Raw genomic sequence first — 17,500 nt, forward strand, 5'->3', positions numbered from 1 at the left:
AGTATGTTGGTACAGGTGGATGTTGTAGTATGTTGGTACAGCTGGATGTTGTAGTATGTTGGTACAGCTGGATGTTACAGTATGTTGGTACAGCTGGATGTTGTAGTATGTTGGTACAGCTGGATGTTACAGTATGTTGGTACAGCTGGATGTTACAGTATGTTGGTACAGCTGGATGTTACAGTATGTTGGTACAGCTGGATGTTGTAGTATGTTGGTACAGGTGGATGTTGTAGTATGTTGGTACAGCTGGATGTTACAGTATGTTGGTACAGCTGGATGTTACAGTATGTTGGTACAGCTGGATGTTGTAGTATGTTGGTACAGCTGGATGTTGTAGTATGTTGGTACAGGTGGATGTTGTAGTATGTTGGTACAGCTGGATGTTACAGTATGTTGGTGCAGCTGGATGTTACAGTATGTTGGTACAGCTGGATGTTACAGTATGTTGGTACAGCTGGATGTTGTAGTATGATGGTACAGCTGGATGTTACAGTATGTTGGTACAGCTGGATGTTACAGTATGTTGGTACAGCTGGATGTTACAGTATGTTGGTACAGCTGGATGTTGCAGTATGTTGGTACAGCTGGATGTTGCAGTATGTTGGTACAGCTGGATGTTACAGTATGTTGGTACAGCTGGATGTTACAGTATGTTGGTACAGCTGGATGTTGTAGTATGTTGGTACAGCTGGATGTTACAGTATGTTGGTACAGCTGGATGTTACAGTATGTTGGTACAGCTGGATGTTACAGTATGTTGGTACAGCTGGATGTTACAGTATGTTGGTACAGCTGGATGTTGTAGTATGTTGGTACAGCTGGATGTTGTAGTATGTTGGTACAGCTGGAGAAAGTAAGTGGGTTGTTGGTTGGGATTTGTGTTGTGTGATGTGTTAAAGCTGTATTAGGAGCAGACAGACAGCCTAGAGGAATGCTGAGGAGTACACAGTATAGGAATAACACGAACAACAAACCTATTGTACCATTATATAGTAGAAAATATGACAGGATATTTACAGCTGCCCTCTCCTGTGTGTGTACTTGCATGTGTCAAACATCTGTACTGAATGATCATTTCAATGTTGGGCCTGTTTTCTGTGGAACTAGGGGTCGTCTAAGAGAGGGGGGGCCCCAAGAGAGAAAGATAACATTTTGAGGTAGGCTATCAACAGAGGAACCTTTTATCTTGCTCACACACACACACACACACACACACACACACACACACACACACACACACACACACACACACTTGCTGAGGAAAGTCCCAGGTCCATCCCCTCCTCCTTTTATCATTCTGTCCGTTCATTCTGTCTCTGAGACAAACAGCAGACTGAGAACATCAGCAGTGGTCCACAGCTGACTGACTGGCTGACAGCTCCTGGCCGACCTGCAGACTGATGCCTTGTCCCTGCCAGACAGTCACATACGCCCATGGCTTAGTATTCTCCTCTGCTCTGTCTGCCTGCCACTCTCAGGACAGGCCAGTACCCAGTCAATCAATAGGCAGAGAGAGAGTCAATTGCTGATGTTTGGGCAGGGCTGTCTGTCTGTCATTCAGGACTCTGTGACTTATCCAGTCTAATACTCTGTGGACTATTTCTCAGCTAAATGACTGGCTGGAATTCAAGGTGACCCTGCAGGTCAGGCAGCTTGAGTGGGGTCAACGTGGGGTCAGAATATGGTCTTGGTTCGATGATTGTATGGTCATTGTTGTCACGGTTGTCGTCGGGAAAGGAGGACCAAAATGCAGCAGGTATGTGGTTGCTCATCTTGAACTTTTATTAGACTCAAAATGAACACCAAAATAACAACACGAACTCACAATCAACAAACAGTCTTCTCAGGCTCACACACGCTAGACAAGAAACAATCTCCCACAAGACCTACACCAAACAATTACCCATATATAGGACTCTCAATCAGAGGCAACGAGGAAGCACCTGCCTCCAATTGAGAGTCCCAAACCCCCATTAACCTAACATAGAAATACACTCACTAGACTAAACATAGAAATACATAAACATAGAACATAAACCAAAACCCGGAAATAATAAATCAAACGCCCTTCTGCAAAAACACCACCCCGAACCACATAAAACAAATACCCTCTGCCATGTCCTGACCAAACTACCATAACAATTAACCCTTATACTGGTCAGGACGTGACAATTGTGTTATCCCTGTCTGGTCATTGTAGCTCACCTCTCGATCAGACAGGTCTCCCTGCAATAGACTGAGTATGGTGCCTGTCTGGTCATTGTAGCTCACCTCTCGATCAGACAGGTCTCCCTGCAATAGACTGAGTATGGTGCCTGTCTGGTCATTGTAGCTCACCTCTCGATCAGACAGGTCTCCCTGCAATAGACTGAGTATGGTGCCTGTCTGGTCATTGTAGCTCACCTCTCGATCAGACAGGTCTCCCTGCAATAGACTGAGTATGGTGCCTGTCTGGTCATTGTAGCTCACCTCTCGATCAGACAGGTCTCCCTGCAATAGAGTGAGTTTCTCTCTGAGCTCCTTCAGTTCTTTCTTGTTGGACTCGATGTCTTCTGTCTTCTCTCTGTCGTCTCTGTCTCTCTGCTCCTTCAGACGCTCAATGATACGCTCCTACAGAGAGGGTCAGAGGGTTAATTCACACATACTCACCTGTAGAGGAACGGCTTGTTAGAAACAGGGGTCAGGGCCTCCCGAGTGGCGCAGTGGTCTAAGACACTGCATCACAGTGCTAGTTCTGCCATTAGAGATCCTGGGTTAGAGTCCAGGCTCTGTCTCAGTGGTCTAAGACACTGCATCACAGTGCTACTTCTGCCATTAGAGATCCTGGGTTAGAGTCCAGGCTCTGTCTCAGTGGTCTAAGACACTGCATCACAGTGCTACTTCTGCCATTAGAGATCCTGGGTTAGAGTCCAGGCTCTGTCTCAGTGGTCTAAGACACTGCATCACAGTGCTACTTCTGCCATTAGAGATCCTGGGTTAGAGTCCAGGCTCTGTCTCAGTGGTCTAAGACACTGCATCACAGTGCTACTTCTGCCATTAGAGATCCTGGGTTAGAGTCCAGGCTCTGTCTCAGTGGTCTAAGACACTGCATCACAGTGCTACTTCTGCCATTAGAGATCCTGGGTTAGAGTCCAGGCTCTGTCTCAGTGGTCTAAGACACTGCATCACAGTGCTACTTCTGCCACTAGAGATCCTGGGTTAGAGTCCAGGCTCTGTCTCAGTGGACTAAGACACTGCATCACAGTGCTAGTTCTGCCATTAGAGATCCTGGGTTAGAGTCCAGGCTCTGTCTCAGTGGTCTAAGACACTGCATCACAGTGCTACTTCTGCCATTAGAGATCCTGGGTTAGAGTCCAGGCTCTGTCTCAGTGGTCTAAGACACTGCATCACAGTGCTAGTTCTGCCATTAGAGATCCTGGGTTAGAGTCCAGGCTCTGTCTCAGTGGTCTAAGACACTGCATCACAGTGCTACTTCTGCCATTAGAGATCCTGGGTTAGAGTCCAGGCTCTGTCTCAGTGGACTAAGACACTGCATCACAGTGCTACTTCTGCCATTAGAGATCCTGGGTTAGAGTCCAGGCTCTGTCTCAGTGGTCTAAGACACTGCATCACAGTGCTACTTCTGCCATTAGAGATCCTGGGTTAGAGTCCAGGCTCTGTCTCAGTGGTCTAAGACACTGCATCACAGTGCTAGTTCTGCCACTAGAGATCCTGGGTTAGGGGAGGGTTTAGCCCAGCGTCGTCCAGGTTAGGGGAGGGTTTAGCCCAGCGTCGTTCAGGATAGGGGAGGGTTTAGCCCAGCGTCGTCCAGGTTAGGGGAGGGTTTGGCCCAGCGTCGTCCAGGTTAGGGGAGGGTTTGGCCCAGCGTCGTCCAGGATAGGGGAGGGTTTAGCCCAGCGTCGTCCAGGTTAGGGGAGGGTTTGGCCCAGCGTCGTCCAGGATGGGGGAGGGTTTAGCCCAGCGTCGTCCAGGTTAGGGGAGGGTTTGGCCCAGCGTCGTCCAGGTTAGGGGAGGGTTTAGCCCAGCGTCGTCCAGGTTAGGGCAGGGTTTGGCCCAGCGTCGTCCAGGTTAGGGGAGGGTTTAGCCCAGCGTCGTCCAGGTTAGGGGAGGGTTTGGCCCAGCGTCGTCCAGGTTAGGGGAGGGTTTAGCCCAGCGTCATCCAGGTTAGGGCAGGGTTTAGCCCAGCGTCATCCAGGTTAGGGCAGGGTTTAGCCCAGCGTCGTCCAGGTTAGGGGAGGGTTTAGCCCAGCGTCATCCAGGTTAGGGGAGGGTTTGGCCCAGCGTCGTCCAGGTTAGGGGAGGGTTTAGCCCAGCGTCGTTTGGGTTAGGAGAGGGTTTGGCCGGCAGGGATGTCCTTGTCCCATTGCGGTCTAGTGACTCCTGTGGCGGGCCGGGTGTAATGCACGCTGACACGGTCGCCAGGTGTACAGTATTTCCTCTGACACATTGGTGCGGCTGGCTTCCTGGTTAAGCAGTCATTGTGTGAAGAAGCAGTGCGGCTTGGTTGGGTCGTGTTTCGGAGGACGCACGGCTCTCGACCTTCACCTCTCCCGAGTCCCCACGGGAGTTGCAGTGATGAGACAAGAACTACCAATTGGATTCCCCATGACTGTAAAGGTGAGGTGGGCCGCCCTGCCTAAGAGTTCCTCTTCTATTGGTTTCTATTGACAACAGGGTCTGAATGTTGTTTTGAGGGACATTACACCTGGCCTGGAAAATAATCTAGTGGATATTGCTATATTTGAATGGCTATTATTACGTAATATTAAACTAATAATAACCACTTGTTGTTTAATAATAAGTATGTTTTTCCTCATTCATCGCCTCACACACAGTCCATCAAAGTTTAACTGGCGCTTGAACTTTCTCACACTCCTTATATCACAAGTAGAACAGTGTCTGGCAGAGTGTTCAACCTTCACAGCCAGTCAGAACAACACACACCACATACTGGGAGACCAACGGTTGGCTCTGTTCATCTCACACCACCTCAACCAAGCTCTGCATCGCAGCAAGGCCTTTACCACAACACTGTGTTTTCAGAAACTGTCAATTCATTTACAACTCCTCTATTAAAACACTCTGAAATGAATCAGGTCTAATTCTGGTGCATTCAGCTTGAGGCACTCAGAGGTGAACACCCTACCATTATAATATGTGTGAGAGGGAGAGAGAGAGAGAGAGAGGGAGAGAGAGAGAGAGAGCGAGAGAGAGGGGGAGAGAGAGAGACAGAGAGGGGGAGAGAGAGGGAGAGAGAGAGACAGAGAGGGAGAGAGAGAGACAGAGAGAGAGACAGAGATAGAGGGAGAGAGAGGGTGAGATGGAGAGAGGGTGAGACAAAGTGAGAGAGAGGGAGAGAGATGGAGAGGGAGAGACAGGGTGAGATGGAGAGAGAGAGGGTGAGAGGGATAGAGACGGAGAGAGGGTGAGGAAGAAAGAGAGGGGAGAGGTAGAGAGGAGAGGAGAGATAGGGAGAGAGAGGGGAGGGGGAGAGAGAAAGAGAGAGAGGGGGGGGAGAACAACCCAGAGCTATAACGTGTGAGCGGTTCTCCATAATAACACAACTCTGACTCAAGAAAGAAATACTCTAAATCCTAAAAGGAGGGAGGGAGGGAGGGGAGAGGGGGAGAGGGAGGGGGGAAGGAGGGAGGGGGAAGGAGGGAGGGGGGAGGGAGGAGGGAGGGAGGGAGGGAGGGGGAAGGAGGGAGGGAGGGAAGGAAGGACGGGGAGGGAGGGAGGGAGGGAAAGAAGGAGGGTAGTAGTGTAGTAGTGTGGTAGTGTAGTAGTGTGGTAGTGTAGTAGTATAGTAGTGTGGTGTAGTAGTGTAGTAGTGTTGTGTAGTAGTGTGGTAGTGTAGTAGTGTAGTGTGGTAGTGTAGTAGTGTGGTAGTGTGTTGTGTAGTAGTGTGGTAGTGTAGTAGTGTGGTAGTGTAGTAGTGTAGTGGTGTGGTAGTGTAGTAGTGTGGTAGTGTTGTAGTGTAGTGGTGTAGTAGTGTAGTAGTGTTGTAGTGTAGTAGTGTAGTAGTGTTGTAGTGTAGTAGTGTAGCTGTGCTGCTGTGTGTTACAGCGTCATTCTCATAGCTCAGTCACCACAACTAAACCACAGCTTTTATTTTCATAGACCACAAATTCTAATTTTACAATGACGGCCTATCCAGGCCAGACCCTCCCTAACCTGGACGGCCTATCCAGGCCAAACCCTCCCTAACCTGGACAGCCTATCCAGGCCAAACCCTCCCTAACCTGGACAGCCTATCCAGGCCAAACCCTCCCTAACCTGGACGGCCTATCCAGGCCAAATTCTCCCTAACCTGGACGGCCTATCCAGGCCAAACCCTCCCTAACCTGGACGGCCTACCCAGGCCAAACCCTCTCTAACCTGGACGGCCTATCCAGGCCAAATTCTCCCTAACCTGGACGGCCTATCCAGGCCAAACCCTCCCTAACCTGGACGGCCTACCCAGGCCAAACCCTCCTAACCTGGACGGCCTACCCAGGCCAAACCCTCCCTAACCTGGACAGCCTATCCAGGCCAAACCCTCCCTAACCTGGACGGCCTATCCAGGCCAAACCCTCCCCTAACCTGGACGGCCTATCCCGGCCAAACCCTCCCCTAACCTGGACAAAGCTGGGCCAATTGTGCGCCACCCTATGGGACTCCCAATCACGGCCGGTTGTGATACAGCCCGGGATCGAACCAGGGTGTCTGTAGTGACACCTCTAGCACTGAGATGCAGTGCCTTAGACCTCTGCGCCACTCGGGAGCCCCAAAGCTTGTGTGTGTGTGTGTGTGTGTGTGTGTGTGTGTGTGTGTGTGTGTGTGTGTGTGTGTGTGTGTGTGTGTGTGTGTGTGTGTGTGTGTGTGTGTGTGTGTGTGTGTGTGTGTGTGTGTAATATATACCTTCTCAGCCAGTGCTTCTTCCAGGGTGGTGAGAGCTGTGTCAGTGTTAGAGGTGTCTGTCTGGAGAGACCTGACTCTGTCCTTCAAACTACTCATCTGTTTCTCCTTGTCTCTCAGCTGCTCCTGCAGATTCTCAATCTGAACAGAGGGACAGACAGGAAAGGAGGGAGGAAGGGAAGGAGGAGGGGGTGAAGGGATGAGGGAGGGAGGAGGAGGGAGGGAGGGAGGGAGGGAGAATGGATGAGGGAGGGAGAGGGAGGGAGGGAGAACGGATGAGGGAGGGAGGGAGGGGAGGGAGGGGGGAGGGAGGGAGAATGGATGAGGGAGGGAGAGGGAGGGAGGGAGGGAGAATGGATGAGGGAGGGAGAGGGAGGGAGGGAGAATGGATGAGGGAGGGAGAGGGAGGGAGGGAGAATGGATGAGGGAGGGAGAGGGAGGGAGAATGGATGAGGGAGGGAGAGAGAGCATTGTGAGTCAGCAGAAAACACACACATAAGCTCTTGCTTGAGTGACACACACACGCGCACACACACACACACACACACACACACACACACACACACACACACACACACACACACACACACACACACACACACACACACACACACACAGGACAAACAAAGACAGAGAAGCATGTTCAATGTAGAACGAACAAACAGAACAGAACACAACACAACAGACAGAACAGAACAGACAGGACACAACACAACAGACACAACAGACAGAACACAACACAACAGACAGAACACAACAGACACAACACAACAGACACAACACAACAGACACAACACAACAGACATAACCCAACAGACATAACCCAACAGACATAACCCAACACAAAAGACAGAACACAACAGACAGAACAGAACAGACAGGACACAACACAACAGACACAACAGACAGAACACAACAGAACAGACACAACAGACAGAACACAACACAACAGACAGAACACAACAGACAGAACACAACAGAACAGACAGGACACAACAGACAAGACAGAACACAACAGACAGAACACAACAGAACAGACCAGAACACAACAGACAGAACACAACAGACAGAACACAACAGACAGACACAAACAACACAACAGACAGAACAACAGACAGAACAGACAGGACACAACAGACAGAACACAACACAACACAACAGACACAACAGACACAGAACACAACAGACAACAGACAGAACACAACAGACAGAACACAACAGACAGAACACAACACAACAGACACAACACAACAGACAGAACACAACAGACACCAACACAACAGACACAACACAACAGACAGAACACAACAGACAGAACACAACAGACAGAACAAGACACAACACAACAACAACAGACAGAACACAACAAACAGAACACAACAGACAGAACACAACACAACAGACAGAACACAACAGAACAGACAGGACACAACAGACAGACAGAACAGACAGGACACAACAGACAGAACACAACACAACAAGACACAACACAACAAACACAACACAACAGAACAGACAGAACAGACAAACACAACAGACAGAACACAACAGACAGAACACAACAGACAGAACACAACAGACACAACACAACAGACAGGACACAACAGACAGAACACAACACAACACAACGAAGAACACAACAGACAGAACACAACACAACAGACAGAACACAACAGACAGAACACACACAGACAGAACACACACACAACAGACAGAACACAACACACACAACACAACAGACAGAACACAACAGACAGAACACAACAACAGAACACAACAGAACACAAACACAACAGACACAACACAACGACAGAACACAACAGACAGAACACAACACAACAGACAGAACACAACAGACAGAACACAACAGACAGAACACAACAGACAGAACACAACAGACACAACACAACACAACAGACACAACACAACAGACACAACACAACAGACAGAACACAACACAACAGACAGAACACAACAGACAGAACACAACAGACAGAACACAAAGACACAACACAACAGACACAACACAACAGACAGAACAAAAACACAACAGACAGAACACAACAGAACAGACACAACAGACAGAACACAACACAACAGACAGAACACAACAGAACAGACAGGACACAACAGACAGACAGAACAGACAGGACACAACAGACAGAACACAACAGAACAGACAGAACACAACACAACAGACAGAACACAACAGAACAGACAGGACACAACAGACAGAACACAACAGACACAACACAACAGACACAACACAACACGACAGAACACAACAGAACAGACAGAACACAACACAGCAGACAGAACAGACAGGACACAACAGACAGAACACAACACAACAGACACAACACAACAGACACAACACAACAGACACAACACAACAGACATACAACACAACAGACACAACACAACAGACACAACACAACAGACACAACACAACAGACACAACACAACAGACAGAACAACAGAACACAACAGAACAGACAGAACACAACAGACAGAACACAACAGAACAGACACAACAGACAGAACACAACAGACAGAACACAACAGACAGAACACAACAGACAGGACACAACAGACAGGACACAACAGACAGAACACAACACAGCACACAACTGACAGAACACAACAGACAGAACACAACAGACAGAACACAACACAACAGACAGAACACAACAGACAGAACAGCAACAGACAGAACACAACAGATAGAACACAACAGAACACAACACAACAGACAGAACACAAACAGACAGAACACAACAGAACACAACACAACAGAACAGACAGAACAGACAGAACACAACAGACAGAACACAACGACAGAACACAACAGACACAACACAACAGACAGGACACAACACAACAGAACACAACACAACACAACAGACAGAACACAACACAACAGACAGAACACAACACAACAGACAGAACACAACGACAGAACACAACAGACAGAACACAACACAACAGACAGAACACAACAGACACAACACAACAGACAGAACACAACAGACAGAACACAACAGACAGAAAAACAGAACACAACACAACAGACACAACACAACACGACAGACACAACAGACAGAACACAACACAACAGACAGAACACAACAGACAGAAACACAACAGACAGAACACAACAGACAGAACAGAACACAACACAACAGACACAACACAACACAACAGACACAACAGACAGAACACAACACAACAGACAGAACACAACACAACAGACACAACAGAACAGACACAACACAACAGACACAACACAACAGAACAGAACACAACACAACAGACAGACACAACACAACACAACAGAAACACAACAGACAGAACACAGAACACAACAGACAGAACACAACAACAGAACACAACAGACACAACACAACAGACACAACACAACACAACAGACACAACACAACAGACACAACACAACAGACACAACACAACACAACAGACACAACACAACAGACACAACACAACAGACACAACACGACAGAACAGAACACAACAGACAGAACACAACACAACAGACACAACAGACAGAACACAACACAACAGACAGAACACAACACAACAGACACAACAGACAGAACACAACAGACAGAACACAACAGAACACAACACAACAGACACAACAGACAGAACACAACACAACAGACAGAACACAACACAACAGACACAACACAACAGAACACAACACAACAGACAGAACACAACACAACAGACACAACAGAACAGACAGAACACAACAGAACACAACAGACAGAACACAACAGACAGAACACAACAGACAGAACAGAACAGACACAACACAACACAACAGACACAACACAACAGACACAACACAACAGACACAACACAACAGACACAACACAACACAACAGACACAACACAACAGACACAACACAACAGACACAACACAACAGACACAACACAACAGACACAACACAACAGACAGAACACAACAGACAGAACAGAACACGACAGACAGAACACAACAGAACAGACAGGACACAACAGACAGAACACAACAGACACAACACAACAGACACAACACAACACGACAGAACACAACAGAACAGACATAACACAACAGACACAACACAACAGACACAACACGACAGACAGAACACGACAGACAGAACAGACAGAACACAACACAACAGACAGAACACAACACAACAGACACAACACAACAGACACAACACAACAGACACAACACGACAGACATAACCCAACAGACACAACACAACAGAACAGAACACAACACAACAGACACAACACAACACAACAGACACAACAGACAGAACACAACACAACAGACAGAACCCAACACAACAGACAGAACACAACAGACATAACCCAACACAACAGACAGAACACAACACAACAGACAGAACACAACACAACACAACAGACAGAACACAACACAACAGACAGAACACAACAGACACAACACAACAGACAGAACACAACACAACAGACAGAACACAACACAACAGACAGAACCCAACACAACAGACAGAACACAACAGACATAACCCAACACAACAGACAGAACACAACACAACAGACAGAACACAACACAACAGACACAACAGAACAGACAGAACACAACAGAACAGTTTTTCCAGAGAACACACAGTGGCCATTCAGATTTTCCACCGCAGAGCGATGTTTCCTGAATAGAGTTGCAAAGGGAAGGTATATTACTGGAAACTGTCAACGTTTACCAGTAAACTGAATTCATTATTTCCACTTTCCACAAAAAATTGAGGCTTGAATAAAACAGTGTTTAATTTCCATTGTCAACTTTTCTTATCTGGCTGTGAAAGGTGGCTTTAGTACCTGGAGCTGAGAGGTTGATAAATGGCATGGCTATGTGAGAGAGCACACGACACACACACACACACACACTGAATCTATATCTGTCTCTCCCTCTCTTACACACACACACACACACATATTCATTCATCATCAGAGACAGCTCAATGAAGAGACTGTCTGTTTCTTTCTCCTATTTCACATTTAATTAAACACAGACTGATTTGATTAATACCTGTAATATTCTGTCTATCACCATAAACTGGTGTCAATATATCACCTCACGTATGAATGTCCTCTCTCCCTCCCCTCTCTTTCTCTCTCCCCTCTCTCTCTCTCCCATTCTCTCTTTCTCTCTCCCATTCTCTCTATCTCCCTCTCCCATTCTCTCTCTCCCATTCTCTCTCTGTCTCTCTCTCTCTCTCCCCTCTCTCTCTCTCTCTCGCTCACTCTGAAATAATTGAGGGGGTGAGAACCAAAGTACAAAAACTAATCACACCATAAATATAGTTAATTGCTGTTAATCACAAATATAAAATGCATTATTCAGCGTCTAAATATGAAAGTGTTTTGTTTCTCTGAGGCAGTTTGACGACTTCATCTCTTTTCTTATCTGTCAAAGTCAGGTCAAAGTCGGTGACCATGGCAATGAGCTGTCCACTGGCTCATCCAATCAGAAGTCTGGAGGGAAGGCTGGTGTATGATCCACTCCAAATCAGCCTGAAGGCTCCCAACCCCGCAGCATCCCCAACCCCGCAGCATCCCCAACCCCGCAGCATCCCTAACCCCGCAGCATCCCTAACCCCGCAGCATCCCCAACCCCGCAGCATCCCCAACCCCGCAGCATCCCTAACCCCGCAGCATCCCCAACCCCGCAGCATCCCCAACCCCGCAGCATCCCCAACCCCACAGCATCCCCAACCCCGCAGCATCCCCAACCCCCACAGCATCCCCAACCCCGCAGCATCCCCAACCCCGCAGCATCCCCAACCCCGCAGCATCCCCAACCCCGCAGCATCCCCAACCCCGCAGCATCCCCAACCCCGCAGCATCCCCAACCCCGCAGCATCCCCAACCCCGCAGCATCCCCAACCCCGCAGCATCCCCAACCCCGCAGCATCCCCAACCCCGCAGCATCCCCAACCCCCCAGCATCCCCAACCCCGCAGCATCCCCAACCCCGCAGCATCCCCCAGCATCCCTAACCCCGCAGCATCCCTAACCCCGCAGCATCCCCAACCCCGCAGCATCTCCAACCCCGCAGCATCCCCAACCCCGCAGCATTCCTAACCCCGCAGCATCCCCAACCCCGCAGCATCCCCAACCCCGCAGCATCCCTAACCCCGCAGCATCCCTAACCCCACAGCATCCCCAACCCTGCAGCATCCCTAACCCGCAGCATCCCCAACCCCACAGCATCCCTAACCCCACAGCATCCCCAACCCTGCAGCATCCCTAACCCGCAGCATGGCTCATGAAGATCTAAACAATATGCTAATATCTCAATCTTCTCCTCTGTTAGACTGTTTAGATCTCTGGGCTCTAGAAGAGGGACCCATTTGAGGGGAGGGCTCAGGTGGCTTGGGATACTAATGTACCCGTATGTGTGAGTCTGGGAAAGACACTCAGGCCGGGAATGGAAGGGAGACCACCCAAAGGCTATTGGGACAATAGTCTACAGAACAGACGACTAGCCACGAAGAGTGATATCTCCCTCTCTTTCTCAGTCTTTATCTCCTATCCTCCTCTCCCTCTCTTTCTCAGTCTTTATCTCCCTCTATCCTCCTCTCCCTCGCTTTCTCAGTCTTTATCTCCTTCTATCCTCCTCTCCCTCTCTTTCTCAGTCTTTATCTCCTATCCTCCTCTCCCTCTCTTTCTGTCTTTATCTCCTATCCTCCTCTCCCTCTCTTTCTCAGTCTTTAACTCCTTCTATCCTCCTCTCCCTCTCTTTCTCAGTCTTTAACTCCTATCCTCCGCTCTGTCAGTCCAGAATCATCTTTAGCTGTTGTTCATCTTAATAATTAAAAATCATGTTTTATTCTTCTAAAGGTCCCCTCAAAAAATGAATCGAACAATAATAACCTGCGACGTAGCCAACAATGAGAGTTCATGGTCGACATCGTAAGAAAATACACAATTGTGTCAACTTACAGTATGAATTTAATTAAACCGCTGGATGTTTTGGCACAAAGGTTTCTCAAAAGAAAAACAAACGAAAAAACTGAGTGGAAAAAGTGAGAAGAAATTTGATAATGAATTTTTCTGCCCTGGTGCAGTTCAAACAACTACAGCTGCTTCCCAAGAAGAAACAAAACCAGGGTTTGGCCGGTTTATTGTTTTAAATCATGTTCAGACATGTTTAGACAGATGTCCTAAATTCCATCCCAAATGGCACCGTATTCCCTATGTACTGCACTAAAGTGCCATAGGGCTCTGGTCAAAAGTAGTCCACTATAAAGGATATAGGGTGCCATTTGGCATTGGTCCCTGGTCTGTGATGCTGATAGTCAGTCAGTAGAGGTGTTTTAAAGTGAATAGTTGAGAAAAGGAAAGGGCCGTCTTGGTAATGGGGCCTCACACTGTAAACTGTTGGTTTGATCTGGTCTCTAACAGGGTTGAGTCATCTCTCTCTCTGTCTCTGTCTCTGTCTCTGTCTCTGTCTCTCTCTGTCTCTCTCTCTCTCTCTCTCTCTCTCTCTCTCTCTCTCTCTCTCTCTCTCTCTCTCTCTCTCTCGGGAGGGAGGTGGTTTAAGGCGTCCTCATGCTTCCCAGCTGAAACAGTTCAGAAGACATTGTACATATATTATGAAGTCATTGTGTGATGTTTATGTTCTTTCTGGACTTCAATAAGAGTTTTTTCAGTTGTTCGGGGACACAATAAAACATTATTGAGGCAAGCCTAAGTCTACGCCCCTTCGTCGGTGATTCTTCAGTAGGGATTCTTCAGTAGTGATTCTTCAGTAGGGATTCTTCAGTAGTGATTCTTCAGTAGGGATTCTTCAGTAGGGATTCTTCAGTAGGGATTCTTCAGTAGGGATTCTTCAGTAGTGATTCTTCAGTAGGGATTCTTCAGTAGTGATTCTTCAGTAGTGATTCTTCAGTAGGGATTCTTCAGTAGGGATTCTTCAGTAGGGATTCTTCAGTAGGGATTCTTCAGTAGGGATTCTTCAGTAGGGATTCTTCAGTAGGGATTCTTCAGTAGGGATTCTTCAGTAGGGATTCTTCAGTAGGGATTCTTCAGTAGGGATTCTTCAGTAGTGATTCTTCAGTAGTGATTCTTCAGTAGGGATTCTTCAGTAGTGATTCTTCAGTAGTGATTCTTCAGTAGGGATTCTTCAGTAGTGATTCTTCAGTAGTGATTCTTCAGTAGGGATTCTTCAGTAGGGATTCTTCAGTAGTGATTCTTCAGTAGTGATTCTTCAGTAAAGTCTTTGTTGTCATTCAATGAAAGACACCTCGTTTTCATGCACATGGTGGACTGAGTCTGCCCAGAGACCTAGAGTATTTCCACTGGCTCATTAATCACCAGTCTACCTGACAGCCTGATTGACAGCCAGATTGACAGCCTGCCAGAAGTCAGGATATAAAACACACACCAATATGTACACAGACAAAGGTAGAAATAGACACCTTGAACTGTATGGCGGGACATTAGAAAGCAGTCACACACTCTCCTGTGTAGACTCGTCTGAACCCTCCAACACACTTGACATTCAGAGAGACTGTTCCTTTGATCCAGCCTGCGCTTCTTCAGACTGGCTGTGGTGTAACACTGTCTCATTAGGGCCCTGGATAACACACACACACCGAGACACACACACACACACACACACACACACACACACACACACACACACACACACACACACACACACACACACACACACACACACACACACACACACACACACGAGACACACACACAGACACACACACCAGACACACACACACACACACACCGAGACACACACACACACACACACACACACACACACACACACACACACACACACACACACACAACAACACACAACACACACACACCAGACACATACACACACACACACACACACACACACCAGACACCCCAGACACATACACACACCAGACACGAGACACACACACCGAGACACACACTGAGAGACATTTTAATCCTGCATATTGTAGGAAGACGTTGTATCTCTGTAGTTCGTTCCAGTCCCGGTCCTGCCTCTCAACACACAGCAGCTGTCTAAACATCATCCACCCATTCTACACACAGCAGCTGTCTAAACATCATCCACCCATTCTACACACAGCAGCTGTCTAAACATCATCCACCCATTCTACACACAGCAGCTGTCTCCAACATCATCCACCCATTCAACACACAGCAGCTGTCTAAACATCATCCACCCATTCAACACACAGCAGCTGTCTCCAACATCATCCACCCATTCAACACACAGCAGCTGTCTCCATCATCATCCAGCCATTCAACACACAGCAGCTGTCTCCATCATCATCCACCCATTCAACACACAGCAGCTGTCTCCAACATCATCCACCCATTCAACACACAGCAGCTGTCTAAACATCATCCACCCATTCTACACACAGCAGCTGTCTCCATCATCATCCACCCATTCAACACACAGCAGCTGTCTCCAACATCATCCAGCCATTCTACACACAGCAGCTGTCTCCAACATCATCCACCCATTCAACACACAGCAGCTGTCTAAACATCATCTACCCATTCAACACACAGCAGCTGTCTAAACATCATCCACCCATTCAACACACAGCAGCTGTCTAAACATCATCCACCCATTCAACACACAGCAGCTGTCTCCAACATCATCCACCCATTCAACACACAGCAGCTGTCTAAACATCATCCACCCATTCAACACACAGCAGCTGTCTCCAACATCATCCACCCATTCAACACACAGCAGCTGTCTCCAACATCATCCACCCATTCAACACACAGCAGCTGTCACCAACATCATCCACCCATTCAACACACAGCAGCTGTCTCCAACATCATCCACCCATTCAACACACAGCAGCTGTCTCCAACATCATCCACCCATTCAACACACAGCAGCTGTCACCAACATCATCCACCCATTCAACACACAGCAGCTGTCTCAAACATCATCCACCCATTCAACACACAGCAGCTGTCTCAAACATCATCCACCCATTCAACACACAGCAGCTGTCTCCAACATCATCCACCCATTCAACACACAGCAGCTGTCTCCAACATCATCCACCCATTCAACACACAGCAGCTGTCTAAACATCATCCACCCATTCAACACACAGCAGCTGTCTCAAACATCATCCACCCATTCAACACACAGCAGCTGTCTCCAACATCATCCACCCATTCAACACACAGCAGCTGTCTAAACATCATCCACCCATTCAACACACAGCAGCTGTCTCAAACATCATCCACCCATTCAACACACAGCAGCTGTCTCCAACATCATCCACCCATTCAACACACAGCAGCTGTCTAAACATCATCCACCCATTCAACACACAGCAGCTGTCTCCAACATCATCCACCCATTCAACACACAGCAGCTGTCTCCAACATCATCCACCCATTCAACACACAGCAGCTGTCTCCAACATCATCCACCCATTCAACACACAGCAGCTGTCTAAACATCATCCACCCATTCAACACACAGCAGCTGTCTCCAACATCATCCACCCATTCAACACACAGCAGCTGTCTCCAACATCATCCACCCA

General features: G+C 47.9%; 1 protein-coding gene across 1 annotated transcript in view; it reads right to left on the bottom strand.

Annotated features, from left to right (window-relative positions):
• Positions 1-17,500, bottom strand: part of LOC106599296 (ELKS/Rab6-interacting/CAST family member 1) — a 678,087-nt gene that overhangs the window by 402,490 nt on the left and 258,097 nt on the right. The window contains 2 exon segments of the mRNA XM_045700260.1: positions 2,473-2,613; positions 6,904-7,041. Coding sequence (XP_045556216.1) covers positions 2,473-2,613; positions 6,904-7,041 — 279 coding nt within the window.

This window comes from Salmo salar, chromosome ssa17, assembly GCF_905237065.1.
Source record: "Salmo salar chromosome ssa17, Ssal_v3.1, whole genome shotgun sequence".
Taxonomy (NCBI): Eukaryota; Metazoa; Chordata; class Actinopteri; order Salmoniformes; family Salmonidae; genus Salmo; species Salmo salar.